The following is a 12,803-nucleotide window of genomic DNA, read 5'->3' as shown; positions in this document are numbered from 1 at the left end:
AAAACATTCCCACAGAAAAACAATTATAAACTGCATATGCTGTATGTAATCTGCTGATTCATCTGTTTAAAGTTGGAAACCGTGAGTTCATAGACTGTATGCAATTGTCTGGAAATTTGCCTGATTTAGGATCCTACACATCAGGGGTGGAAAAATCCTTTCTGCAGGGTTCCTGCGCCCCCTGTTGTGACTGGAAATATTCAGACTTTATATCCTGCTATTCTTACTGAGAGCAGCTCACCACTCTCTCTCTAAACTTTGGCAATGTGCTTGGTCTCTGTGTTACATATATTTTACGTTACTTTAAATAATTACCAAACAGTTCACAAAATATGTGCACAATAGGTACATGTTGTTCACTAATATTACTCAATAATTAGTTTTCACCCTGTAGAACTAATTTCAAGCAGTGTGATGTGATGTACTTAATCTAAAAGTTCTTTACTCAACATTTTCCAGTCATTATACATGACCCCATATTAATCAAGAGACTACATCTGCACTTTTAAAAAGGCATTTGTCACACTGCAGAGCCATTTTTCAATTCAACAAATAAAAACAAAACAAATAAAAAAAGGTGAAAGGACAGGCAAAGTGTGAGTGAAACCTTTAACAACACACTGTGCCTTGGCTTTGGTGTTGTAATAGTTTAAGAATTCAAGTAAAGTTGAATGAAAAATCCAACATAAGTCTCAAAAACCTTGTCATATGGTGAATACAGGTTAAGTGGGACACTTTTTGATTATTTGTTATTGGCATTATTTTAAAATAGGATGCCAGACAGACTTTAGCACATCAAAAAAAAACCTTAATCATGTTTATGTAAGATTTCCACCACACTAAACAAAGAAAGGAACTTTACCAGTGGTCCAGCTTTACCTGTATTATTTAAGCATGTGAATTAGGTAAATAAACATAAAAATGCTCAGCAAAGAAAGTCCTAGGGGTTTATGAATCTTACAAATGGTTTAGATTTCCCAACAAAATTAAATTAATCTGTATCATCCTGGACACAGAGAGCACAATGACAGAGTGGTGGAAAAAATGAAATAGCCATACAAACGTTCATGGAAAAAGTGATCAGAGCTGCTCAAAAATGGGTCAGTCTGCTCACATTCATCATTTCACATCACGTCTATCTACTACGCCTCATATTTAAGAGAAATAACATCTTCATTCATAAAGAAGTATTAATATGTTTTTAAATAAACGAAGAAAAAAAAATCCACGTCAAGACTTACCAAACTCCCCAAAGTTTCCAAAAACCTTCAATACATCACAAAACTGGTGAATGAAGGTGGGAATCTCGCCCAAACGCAAAGGGCTTTCAAAGCTCTGTTCAGAAAGGCAAAGGTTCTCCGTGATGCTGCAGTGATGGAGATGGAAATGAAGAGGAGGGTCTGGTCACCCCACAGCTCGTGAAGGCTGTTCCCAAATGCACGGGATCTCAGAGTAGAACGTGCTTCTTAACAGGGGGCTGCTCCCGAACCCGGAGCTCTGACGTCACGCGCCTGTGTGATGGATGCGTTGGGATGCGCTTCTGGAAAGTCGCGCATATTTTCGGCATTCCTGCAGCATGTCCCTCATCGGTGTTTCGGGTTTCAGCGGGGATTACTATGGAATGCATACTCCTGACGACATTCAAAAGGAATCGCGAATTCGGGAATATTTATATAACGTTAGCTTTTGAGGACACATAGACGATGAAACAACTCAGTTACAATGTTAGGGTGTTGTAAATAACTGTTAAAATAATTAAACTATGATTTTTCAGTCGAGCGAACCTTTTCAAGTGAAAATCTGTCGGTCATTTTTAAAGCGCAATCTGAGGCGATTCGTCTCGTGCCGCAACAACAACAACAACAAAGGTTTTAAGGTGTTCCTAGCACAATTAACCCAACCGACAAATTAACCAAAACAAAATATTACAATAACTTTTTTTGTATACAATTTCGACATGAAATACACGTCTTCGTAAATAATTAACGTTAACGTTACAATTGTTTACGATGTATCGTCCAACGGTCATAACGGAAACTGCTCGAGCGGTTGACATAGTAACATCCTCAGCTTCGCTACTTTTCGGTTCGGTCTATTTTGACAAGTACGGACTTTTGTGTTTCGTTTAACTTGTTAAAAACACTTAAAGTAATTTTTTACCCATCTGTGATATTGAAAAAAACAAGTGTATAGCCTGTTGCTGTGGGACTGGACCAGCTAATAATAAAAAAATAATAATAATCATCATTCCAAAACATAGATATTAGCAATATTAGACAATCTGCACACAAAAACACTAGCATTAAACTTTTTTTTTTTTGGTCCAAAAACGACATTTTACGTTTTCTTTAAGTGACTTATTATTATTTATTGGAAATGTACCATTGCAGTACTGAGACTGTAGAGCAGGGGTTTTTTTTTCCATTTATTTGAATATGTAGCCCTCTAGTGGTCAAATCGGGTAACACATAAAGCAGATAGAGATGTTCAACACAACATATTAATCGAAACGCTATTTCCACCTCCCAAACTACACCACTGATCTCATTATCAAGTCATAAAAGAAGAGTTTTCTGTTTTCTGTCTTCGTGAATCACCCATCTGTTGAACCAATATTTAGCCATTTAGAAACACACGGGTGCCAAAAGAGTCAGGGCAGAGTTCTATTTTTGATCTTTGATCATGAAATTTTATTAGTTTAGAGTTCAGGACTGTTTTTAATTCGATCATTATCTCATAATTCCCATTGTTAGAGAGAAAGATCTAACGGAATGCTTGAACTTCTAATGCTCCTTACATATTGCTTGCAGAATTAATGATCTGTGCTTTATAGTTTTATAATTAGCATGCAATTATTTGCATGCCTGTTCCAGCTTCATTTTTTTTATCGGGACACAAGGGACATACTGTTCGTAATGCATGGGATAAATTTCCCTAGGAACTCAACTGTATAGACCACCAATGCTGAGCGGGCTATACTGAGCTCAAATGATCATTCGTTCCTGTAAAATTAAACCTCTAGCAGGGAAAAAATGTCTCTGATGTATACGCATGCATTTGGAAACTATTTCACATATGCCTTGAAAACACATTGTTTTGAAGTACAAAAAGGAACTGCACATTACTGTTTCTGGGAACCAATGAAGACATCCAAAAAAACAGTATCAAAAACATGCTGCGCCTTGGCTAAAAACATCCTTCATCAATTAACAGCTGTTTGTTGTCTTCATATGCTTTATGAGAAGAATATTATCACATAATTAAAATAGTATTCAAATGAGGGGCCTACACTCAGGAGACTAACAGCTAAACCACATCAATAACTAGAAATGTAATCTTAAAAAAACCTAATGCATACAGAAAATTGCTACTTTAGTACACACTGTGCATTAATTATCTTTATGTAAAAAGTTGATTTTTTTTTTTTCTTTTGATTTTGGTGGTCTTTTAAAAAAAATTACACTTTGCATTAAGAAAATTAAAGTGCAATGAAAAAAACTTTTTCTCTCCTTTTAGTTTTTTTTTTTTTTTTTTTTACAAATCTTTTCAATGTCACAGAGTCAAGTAAAACAATCGGGATCTGTCTGATAGGCACAGTTTATTTAATTCTAATCACTTTGGTCCCTTTTACCTTTCACATTAAATACATATACTGTGTGAAGTGCTCATAAAGTCACATTCCCACAGAAATGAGGGTAGGAGCTGAAATCAGTCCTTCTTCTGAGGGAGAGCGGCCTTTACTAGCTCATATATGACAAATCCAGTTCCTAAAAACAAAAGAAAGAAGCACATGAATGATCAGCAATTACAGCTTACTATGATTATTAACTCAAATATCTGTGCTTGCTAAGGCATGTATTAAACACCAAGACACCCTGCGGTAACATACCTAGCACTGTGAGACCCATAGTTGCACGGTAAAGAAGAGCATCACCGACTCCTCCCTTCAGATGAACTGGCATCCCATTAGCCTCCTAAACACATAAATAAATCAACATTTTAATAAGCACAATATCAAAAATACAAACAAATGTGTGAACAAGGCAATAATATGCCCTGAGCACAACGTGTGCCTTTTGAGAGAAAGCAGATGATAAGTAAAGATATCAGGGGTCAATAACATTAGCTTGTCATTTGATAGATTACAGGAAACACAATATATTACAGAAAAGAGACAACCATACCTGAAAGAGCTTCTGTTTGTCTGGCACCTTGTTGACCAGCTGCCTGCGGACGGTGCTGGAGATCTGCCGTCTGGAAACCTGCTGCAGAGTCTCATGGAGAACACACATTAATATTAATATATATATGTATGTGTGTGTGTAATGAACAAATACCTAGAAATCTTGAAATTACATGACAATTCTTTGATAACATTACTTTCAAATTATACAGATACACAATGATATTTGCATTAAATAATTTATAAAATGTTCCATCAGTTTAATGCATGTATCATTTGGTCTAATTACTTTATACTAGGGATGTCAAATTTCGATTATTTCCATGATCGATCGTCGTTTAAATTAACGATCAATTAATCGATTAATCGTTAACCATAATACTGCAAAATGCGTCTATTGCAGGCACGCAGTGAGCGGTATGACAGGATGTGCAAAAGCCACACACACACACAAAACGCTTTCTCACTTGAATTAAAGAGGTTTTAGTCTGAATAAAATGCTAGTAGCAGGATTATAAAATGAATAGATGCGATTATGATCATTTGATAAAATGAAGAGATTGCGCCATACTTTTGAGGTAATTTTACTTTGTTGACAGTTTCCAATCCCGCACGGAGAACGCTGAACGCGCATCTTTAAAGGGTTTTGTGGTGCTCGTTGTTGTATTTTAAAGCACAATTGCAATGTTTTCAACTGACATTATTGTATAAAATTATCCGAAATGTGGAGCGCGTGTGACTGCGCTGCACATTAAGTGAACTACATCGGCGCTGCTGCACCAAAACACAGTTGCTCACATTCATTTGATCCTGCTGGATTCTGTCCTAGAAAATGTCAGATTTTTAAAAATCCAGCATACAGCGCATTAGATCGTGACAGTGCATGCGTGCAGACGAGGATGAGCGAGCGCGGCTTTGGCTAGATTTATTTGGAGGTTATTGCTCATGTCTCATTCGGCACAAATCGAAATGTTTCCATATTCGCAATGTATTTGAATGTTAAACTATTATTTATAATGTAAACTAGGCTTGTACTTAACACGCATTCGCATATAGACGGAAAAGATGATCCTCTTCATATGAGCAAAAACGCGCCCACACTTCTGTTTTAAATCCGTTAATCTTAATTAGCCTATTTAAGTCGGATATATTTCGCATAGCCGATGTAAAAAAAAAAAAAAAAAAAAACATGAAAACAAATTGTTATTTTTATTTTGGGCCTATTACTTAGTAGGCTATACATTTTCCTTAAAGCATCCCATTTTGTCCCAGGGCTTAGAACCTGTGCCCTAGTCAGGTCCATGCAGAAACTTGTGAACGATGCTCGGCGTCACCGTTTAGTGATAGCAGTGAATGCTCCAGGAATGTGTCGGTCACAGCGCCTATTAATCGCCGTTTTGTATCCAGCAATTATTTATTTAGAAATGATAAGATCTGATTATGACAAGTGTGGTATAAAAGCTTTGTTTATTAGAGGAATAATAGGTTAACTGGAAAATGTTAGCTCGCGACCATGCTTTTGGACCCCATAGTCTTCATTTACGCGGGTTTGTTCTGGTTTGCCGGTTGGTCACGAATTTCCACAAATTCAGTAGGCTATATTTAGGCATTGTTTCTTTTCCTAAATCTTCATAGTCTAACCCTCTAATTTCCCAGGTTTATTTTATTATCTTTCGCTTTTAATAACTGTTTTCGCATCTCTTACTGTGGTAAACATGGTAAGGGAAATTAAAGATTTCATGAATTAAGAATTCGTTCGATTTATTTGTTCCCTTATTTCACTTAAATCATGGGTTATTTAGGGAACAAAAATTAATGAAACATGGACACTTGCCACATTAATAATTCGTAGGAATGAATTAACAAGTTGTAGGAATGAATAGACTACCTGTCCTGTCACTGTGTCCCGCAGCCCTGCAAAGCGCACGATATAAAACAGTTATCTGATGAAATGATTAGTAACTACATTTCTATTGCATTTAATGTTGAAGAACTTTTATGTTGTTTCTATTTTAATGTACTTTAAAGTTTAAATCACATTAAAAGCTTAATTTGTACATTATGAATGAATGATGATGCTTTTATATATCGTCACCGTCACTCACAGCCGCTCGCACGTGTTGAGTGCGCATGAGCCGCACGCAGCCCAACATAGAATCGGTTAACCGACCATCGATAGCCTTAATCGATTGCATCTCTTATCGACAATTAATCGATCATCGATTAATCGTTGACATCCCTACTTTATACCATTTCATAATACCATTAGGAGTCAAAGTTTCTGCTCAACAAATATATATATATATATATATATATATATAATTGATTAAAAATACAGCACAGTATAGACGGTAATACTGTGAAATATTATAAAAATTGAAAATCTTTTCCGTTTTAATTAAGTTTAATATGTAATGCATTCCTGTGATCAAAGCGAATTTTCAGCATCTTTCCTCCAGTCGTCAGTGTCACATTAAATCATTCTGATATTCTGATTTGTTGTCAGTAATCTTAAAAATAAACGGAGTAATATTGACAACAGCCAAGTCACGGACTTAGCAATGACTACAAAAAAATGATCAAACAGAAAAGCCATATAATATACGTGGATCACAGATCTAATACCAAAATCACACTTGTTTTCCCCTTCTACGGTCTGAACCTTTATCTTCATTTACTACCATTTCGTGCACAAATGTCAATGTCATTCATTAGATCAAATCTTTGTGTCCGCTAAACTCAAATGCATGATCTTCCTCTTTACTAACTTTCAATTAATTTACTTATTTTTGCTCAGTGATTTCGAATCAGCTGTTGTTTGGGTGACTTTTAGTGGACGTACAGTAAAAGTCAGTCGAATCAAATCACACAGAGCAAATTCCAAACAGCAGTGTTTACTTATGAGAACAGAAAGAGGAAATATAAATCATATAAAACATTATTTTACAATTAACAGCCCTTAAATGAACATAAACTTAATGATTTACTAAACTTAAAAAAACAAAAAACAAAAAAACAAAAAAAAAACGGATATCTAGCCTATTTAACTTAATGAAACGTATCATCATGGTTATTTCATTGACTGTAGACGTGCAAAACGTCAAACTCCTCATGACTCCCGCGTCTCACTTCACTTCCCTCAAACACCGAGATTAATAACCGTAACATCTGATGTTTAGCCAAAGCTAGCGCACGATGAATGATTTATAAAATACAATACATTATCACCCTTAAATCGACACAGAACAGTTTAAATAATTACCAGAAAGTGTCGAAACATTTTCGGTGTGAGTGACTGAAGTCACAAGACAGAGCGAGGAAAACCGAAGCAGCTTAAAGAGAAACGTCTCCACCTGCTGTTCAGGAGAGCAACTGCCCGGATGTTCCTAACGTTCCAGCAGTATGGAGTCAATTTTTACACTTTAATACAAATCCTAATTTAGCACTAGATTTAGTATCATAATAATATATCGGTATTGAAAAAGAAAAATGAAAAAGGAAAGAAAAGGAAAAAGAAAACGAGTGTGTGAGGGGTGCTTGTATTAGAATTCAACTACTGCTTTCTTATTAAAATAATTGATAAAAGGCTTGCATGCTGCATATATATATATATGCAGCATGCAACAGAGAAAAATATATTATAAAGCTTTAGTTTAGACAGGTGGAGTCGATGTAGGTTTTATACACATGGAAGCTTCATTTATATACATTGTGCTTCATCCCATTGCCAGTCCTCAATATTTATTCCTAAAAAGTGGCTTTTAACCAATAAAGTTTAAAGGTGTAAAGATGTATTTAAGTCTGAAATTATTTTGCCCACACAGATCCCACAAAGGTCTCATATCTATATGGGACCCACATTGTGAAACACACATGGGACCCATGTAAACTGCCCATTTGCAGCCCATGCCCACATAGATCCCATGCTGGCGAGGTATAACCCATATGGGGCCCACATATCAATGTTGGTTGTGTTTACATTAGCCTAGATGTGTGCACTTTTTAGGCACGATTTGTTTAGTTTTTGAATATACTTGATACTGTTAAAAGGCACATCATTAAAACAAAAAATACGATTTTACATATCACACCTAAACACGAGTGGAAAACGTAATTAGAACTAGCTACTAAATTAGTTAAAAATGCCTATCCATATACAGCTATGATTCGCAAACCCCAAACTGACTCAAATGATTCGCGAAACCGCTACGAACTCCCGAACTGATTCAAATGATTCGCGATCCGCTCCGAACTCCCGAACTGATTCAAATGATTTGCGATCCCCAAACTGACTCAAATGATTCGCGAACCCGCTTTGAACTCCCGAACTGACTCAAATGATTCGCGAACCCGCTAGGAGCTCCCGAACTGACTCAAAAGAAACGCGATCCCCAAACTGACTCAAATGATTCGCGATCCCGCTACGAACTCCCGAACTGATTCAAATGATTCGCGATCCCCAAACTGACTCAAATGATTAGTGAACCTGCTACGAACTCCCGAACTGAGTCAAATGATTCTTGATCCCGTATCGAACTCCCGAACTGACTCCAATGATTCGCGATCCCCAAACCGACTCAAATGATTCGCGAACCCGCTACGAACTCCCGAACTGATTCAAATGATTTGCGATCCCCAAACTAACTCAAATGATCCGCGAACCCGCTGCGAACTCCCGAACTGACTCAAATGATCCGCGAACCCACTCCGTACCCCCGAACTGATTCAAATGATTCGCGATCCCGCTACAAACTCCCGAACTGATTCAAATGATTCTTGATCCCCAAACTGACTCAAATGATTTGCGATCCCGCTACGAACTCCCGAACTGATTCAATTCAATTCAAGTTTATTTGTATAGCGCTTTTTACAATACAAATCGTTACAAAGCAACTTTACAGAAAATTATGTTTCTACAATATTTAGTAGTAGCTTATGGTGGTGACTGTCAGTTTGTGCACATTTGACAGGATTTTTAGAAAAAATTAATACAAGACGTAGTCAGCCAGATGATGAACATTATTAATATTATTAATTAATAATTATTATATGATGCAGTCACACTTGTAGCAATGTTTGTTAGTTCTGTTTGTTGATTCAGGGTTAGCATCATCTGAGGTCCTCTGAGGGTCAGCATTATCCCTTCTCAGGTGTTCTGGATCCAGACTGGAGCTTGTGTAAATCCTAGTACATCCAGTGGCAAAACATAGAAACAAAATAGAGACATCATTAGCATAGCTGCTGATCCAACAATGTAAAATTAGTTTAACCCAAGCTAATGAATAAAAATGCACATTTGATCAGATGCAACTATGCTCACAATTTAAGAGATACATTATTCGAATGCTTGGCGAAAGAGATGCATTTTTAATCTAGATTTAAACAGAGAGAGTGTGTTTGAACCCCGAATATTATCAGGAAGGCTATTCCAGAGTTTGGGAGCCAAATGTGAGAAAGCTCTACCTCCTTTAGTGGACTTTGCTATCCTAGGAACGACCAAAAGTCCAGCGTTTTGTGACCTTAGGGAGCGTGATGGATTGTAGAATAGGAAGAAGGGTAGTTAGGTACGCTGGAGCTAAACCATTTAGGGCCTTATAGGTAAGTTATGATAATTTGTAACTGATACGAACTGATATAGAACTAGCTATGGCTATTTATAATAATAATAAATAATAAATGAATGATGCATTTATATAGTGCTTTATTGTGTATTGTTGTCCACCCTAAACACTGTACAATCATATATATTTAGTATTTCCCGGACTATAAATCACACTTTTTTTCATAGTTTGGCTGGTCCTGTGACAGTGCCACAAAGAGGGACATGCAGAAAAGTGAAGCGCAAAGGAAAAATAGTTTTGCAAGCTCAAACTAGACTGACACGCAAAATAAAAGCAGCATTGAAAATAAATTAATAGATATGACCATGGAAAATATTTATTGCAAAATCATTGCTTTCGCACGATTTCATTTATGTTTTGCAATTCTTAATTTTTGTTTGCAAAAAGAAAATGTATTTTCCTCAATATTTTAATTTTCGTTTGCAAAATGTAATTTTTTTGCGTATATACGGCATTAAATTGACTCGTCAGACACTGATAAAACACAAGTCACATGCAGAAATACCACGTTGAAAATACAAATCATAATGCTCGAGGGAAATTAGCAGCTAGTAAAGGCGCAGACTTTATTTTGACATTGGTTGGGACATAGACCAAAGCTCTGTTCTCTTCCTAAAACAATCAAAACATATTAATCCTAATTGTCCTCTTAAGGTGTAATTTTATTGCATTTTTTTTAATCTGGCAACTCACATCCCTTAAGAAAATTAATCATGGTTAAAAAAAAATACATAAAAAATAATAATGAACAATGGAATGGTTAGTTAATTTATGGTAACCACAAATTAACTATTACTCACAAACAGACAGACAGATATAACACTTCCAGTGGACTAGAAAGTCAAGTGCTTCATAAACATGTTTATTGAGAGACACACACTTCAGTTCAGTGAGCTGCATTCACAGAGGTCATACGATATAAATGAAATGAAATACAGTTGTTTATTATAAAGCCTCTGTGGATTACAGTTCTGTGTGGTGATGAGTACTTTTATTCTTAACTAAACATACAGTATATCATGCACCTTTTCCCCAACTGACCATCTCTCATTCTTTTAACACATCAGATCCACCATTAAATTCTAGCAGACTGATAAATAATGATCAATAAACCGTTCTCAGCAGTATGACACTTTAACAGTCATTTCCAAAGCAAACAGTATAATGTTAGACCAGCACTTAAAAACAACATGAACTTGCTTACACAATCCAGTTTGTGCATAATGCAACACATTTCCAGGAGAGACAGAATATTTAACAAGAAAAAAAATACAAACGGCAAACTTACAAATCGTTTGCAATAGGACGTGTAAGCTATTACCCCTTGTGTTGTGCTGAAAATCCCTAATTTGGTGTTCCTGGTCCAAAACAAAATTATTATTATTATTTTATATTATCACAGAATCTCAGATTCAGTCTTTCGGTCAGCTTTGGTCTTTCAATTAGAACAAGTTTTGTATTTCTTTTTGGAACTGATTGATTGATCATAGGCCTCACATGATTTGAGCTCATTTTTAATTGAAAAAGGAATTCTATGTGGATCATTTTGTCAGTGTTTACACAAAAACTTTACTCAGGTGCATGAGGCCAGATTAATGAAGCCTAAGTTACAAAAACAAACACAAAACCTGTTCTAATTGAAAGAAAACAAGTTAATAAAGACTGAATCAAGTTAAGAAATATTTGGTTATGATATAGCAAAAGAAATTTATAAGCAATTTTTTTGCTGAACTTGTGTAACAAGGTGCTAAAAATGTTTTTAGAGGATCCTAAGAAAGTTCAAAATTATCGAAATTCTTTGGGAAATTCTTTTTTTTTTTAGGGATAAATAAAATTCATCTGAACACAATGAAAGTAATTGGGGTGAATTTTGATTTTCTCAAAGTACGTGTAAAAAACATCCTAGTTTATCTTCTTCTCACATGCTGTAACTTTTCATGTTCTACAATTTTCATCTCTTTCTTTACTCTCTGGCATCCAGGGTTCATCAATCTGCCGTCTGACTGTCTCCTGGTCTTGAATCACTGCTATAATCTGTATGCATATATGGTGCATAACTACAGATCCATGTGCTTGACCCGGCTTTGACAGGTTCGCCCCTCGTTCTGTTGGTATGTGTATGCAGGGCGGTTGTAGACCTCTCAGGCAGGCATACAGTGTTAAGGACCAGATTTGAAACAGCCTCAGCGTGGCTCTCGATTCACTTGGAGCAAAACGTTCTCTGTGGATGAAAACAGGGGAAGTGAACTTACTGAGAAAAAACAGCAATCATCCGAAACCCACGGCTTACTGCATGGAACGAATCGGTTTCACATTCATGTTGAGTGGCCAAGTTCATAGATGGTGAAAATATCAGAGCAATTTTATGATGGTTTTTTGGAATAGCAACGCGCCGTTGAATCCAGCGAGCTTTATCTCACAAGTGAGGTCATCAGTGAGCTGCCAAAAGCCTGTTATTGCGCATGCATGGATGGATTAGAAAATGAACACTGTCAGTGTGTCAGCTGTGGTGAAAAAGGAATTAATTGATTTAAAAAGCCCTTCACAGTGACACACAAATCTCATGAGAAAGACAAAAGCTTTTAAAGTTCAGCTAAAACTCTAAACGCTGTCTTTGTTTATGCACCCTCATGTCGTTCCAAACCCATTTGACTTTCATTCTTCTGTTGAAGAATGAATTGAAAGCACATTTGAACGTGATTTGAGAGCTTTTTGGAGCTCGACAGCACCAGGCCTCAGATGAAAAAGATCATTCTGGACCTTCTGCAAAACATCACGGAGGAAAGAAGGTCACACGGCATGTGGGTGAGTAAATGATGACATAATATTCGTTTTTGGGCAAAGGGTTCCTTTAATGCTAAACAGATCAATTAAAAGGCCTGTCTTTATTTGTGTAATTGGCGAGTTTGTATCAGGCAGGAGGACACAATCAGGATGTTAAACGGGACTCCAGATCTCCAGCTGTTGTTTCTTATTTCTCATAACAGCGTTCTCTGGCT

At 36.3% G+C, this 12,803-nt stretch overlaps 3 protein-coding genes across 10 annotated transcripts in view; all 3 read right to left on the bottom strand.

The window, feature by feature from the left end:
• The window catches only part of col12a1b (collagen, type XII, alpha 1b), a 68,322-nt gene extending 66,708 nt beyond the window's left edge, over window positions 1-1,614 (bottom strand). For 2 of the 6 annotated variants that reach the window (XM_026290534.1, XM_026290536.1), the window contains exon 1: window positions 1,242-1,610. The gene's annotated coding sequence lies outside the window, so the exon portion shown is untranslated. Of the gene's footprint in view, window positions 1-1,241 lie in introns of all 6 variants that reach the window. The other 4 variants (XM_026290535.1, XM_026290537.1, XM_026290538.1 and 1 more) reach the window with 3 other exon arrangements.
• Window positions 1,615-3,579: 1,965 nt separating this feature from the next.
• Window positions 3,580-7,557, bottom strand: cox7a2b (cytochrome c oxidase subunit 7A2b). Of its 2 annotated transcripts, none has more exons than XM_026290532.1 (4): window positions 7,446-7,557; window positions 4,185-4,274; window positions 3,890-3,974; window positions 3,580-3,767 (listed from the first exon to the last, which is right to left on the bottom strand). In XM_026290532.1, the coding sequence occupies exons 1-4, from the start codon at window positions 7,461-7,463 to the stop codon at window positions 3,709-3,711; spliced, it is 252 nt and encodes an 83-aa protein (XP_026146317.1). In that variant the 5' UTR covers window positions 7,464-7,557; the 3' UTR covers window positions 3,580-3,708. The 2 variants fall into 2 exon arrangements, with proteins under 2 accessions (XP_026146317.1, XP_026146318.1); XM_026290533.1 differs by having other exon boundaries at window positions 4,185-4,265.
• A 3,514-nt stretch (window positions 7,558-11,071) lies between these two features.
• The window catches only part of filip1b (filamin A interacting protein 1b), a 29,082-nt gene continuing 27,350 nt past the window's right edge, over window positions 11,072-12,803 (bottom strand). For both annotated transcript variants that reach the window (XM_026290528.1, XM_026290530.1), the window contains one exon: window positions 11,072-12,025. In XM_026290528.1, the coding sequence (XP_026146313.1) occupies window positions 12,005-12,025 (21 nt within the window). In that variant the 3' untranslated portion in view covers window positions 11,072-12,004. The remainder of the gene's footprint in view (window positions 12,026-12,803) is intronic.

The sequence above is a fragment of the Carassius auratus genome, chromosome 20 (genome assembly GCF_003368295.1).
Source record: "Carassius auratus strain Wakin chromosome 20, ASM336829v1, whole genome shotgun sequence".
Classification (NCBI taxonomy): domain Eukaryota; kingdom Metazoa; phylum Chordata; class Actinopteri; order Cypriniformes; family Cyprinidae; genus Carassius; species Carassius auratus.
This window is presented reverse-complemented; position numbering and strand designations above follow the sequence as displayed.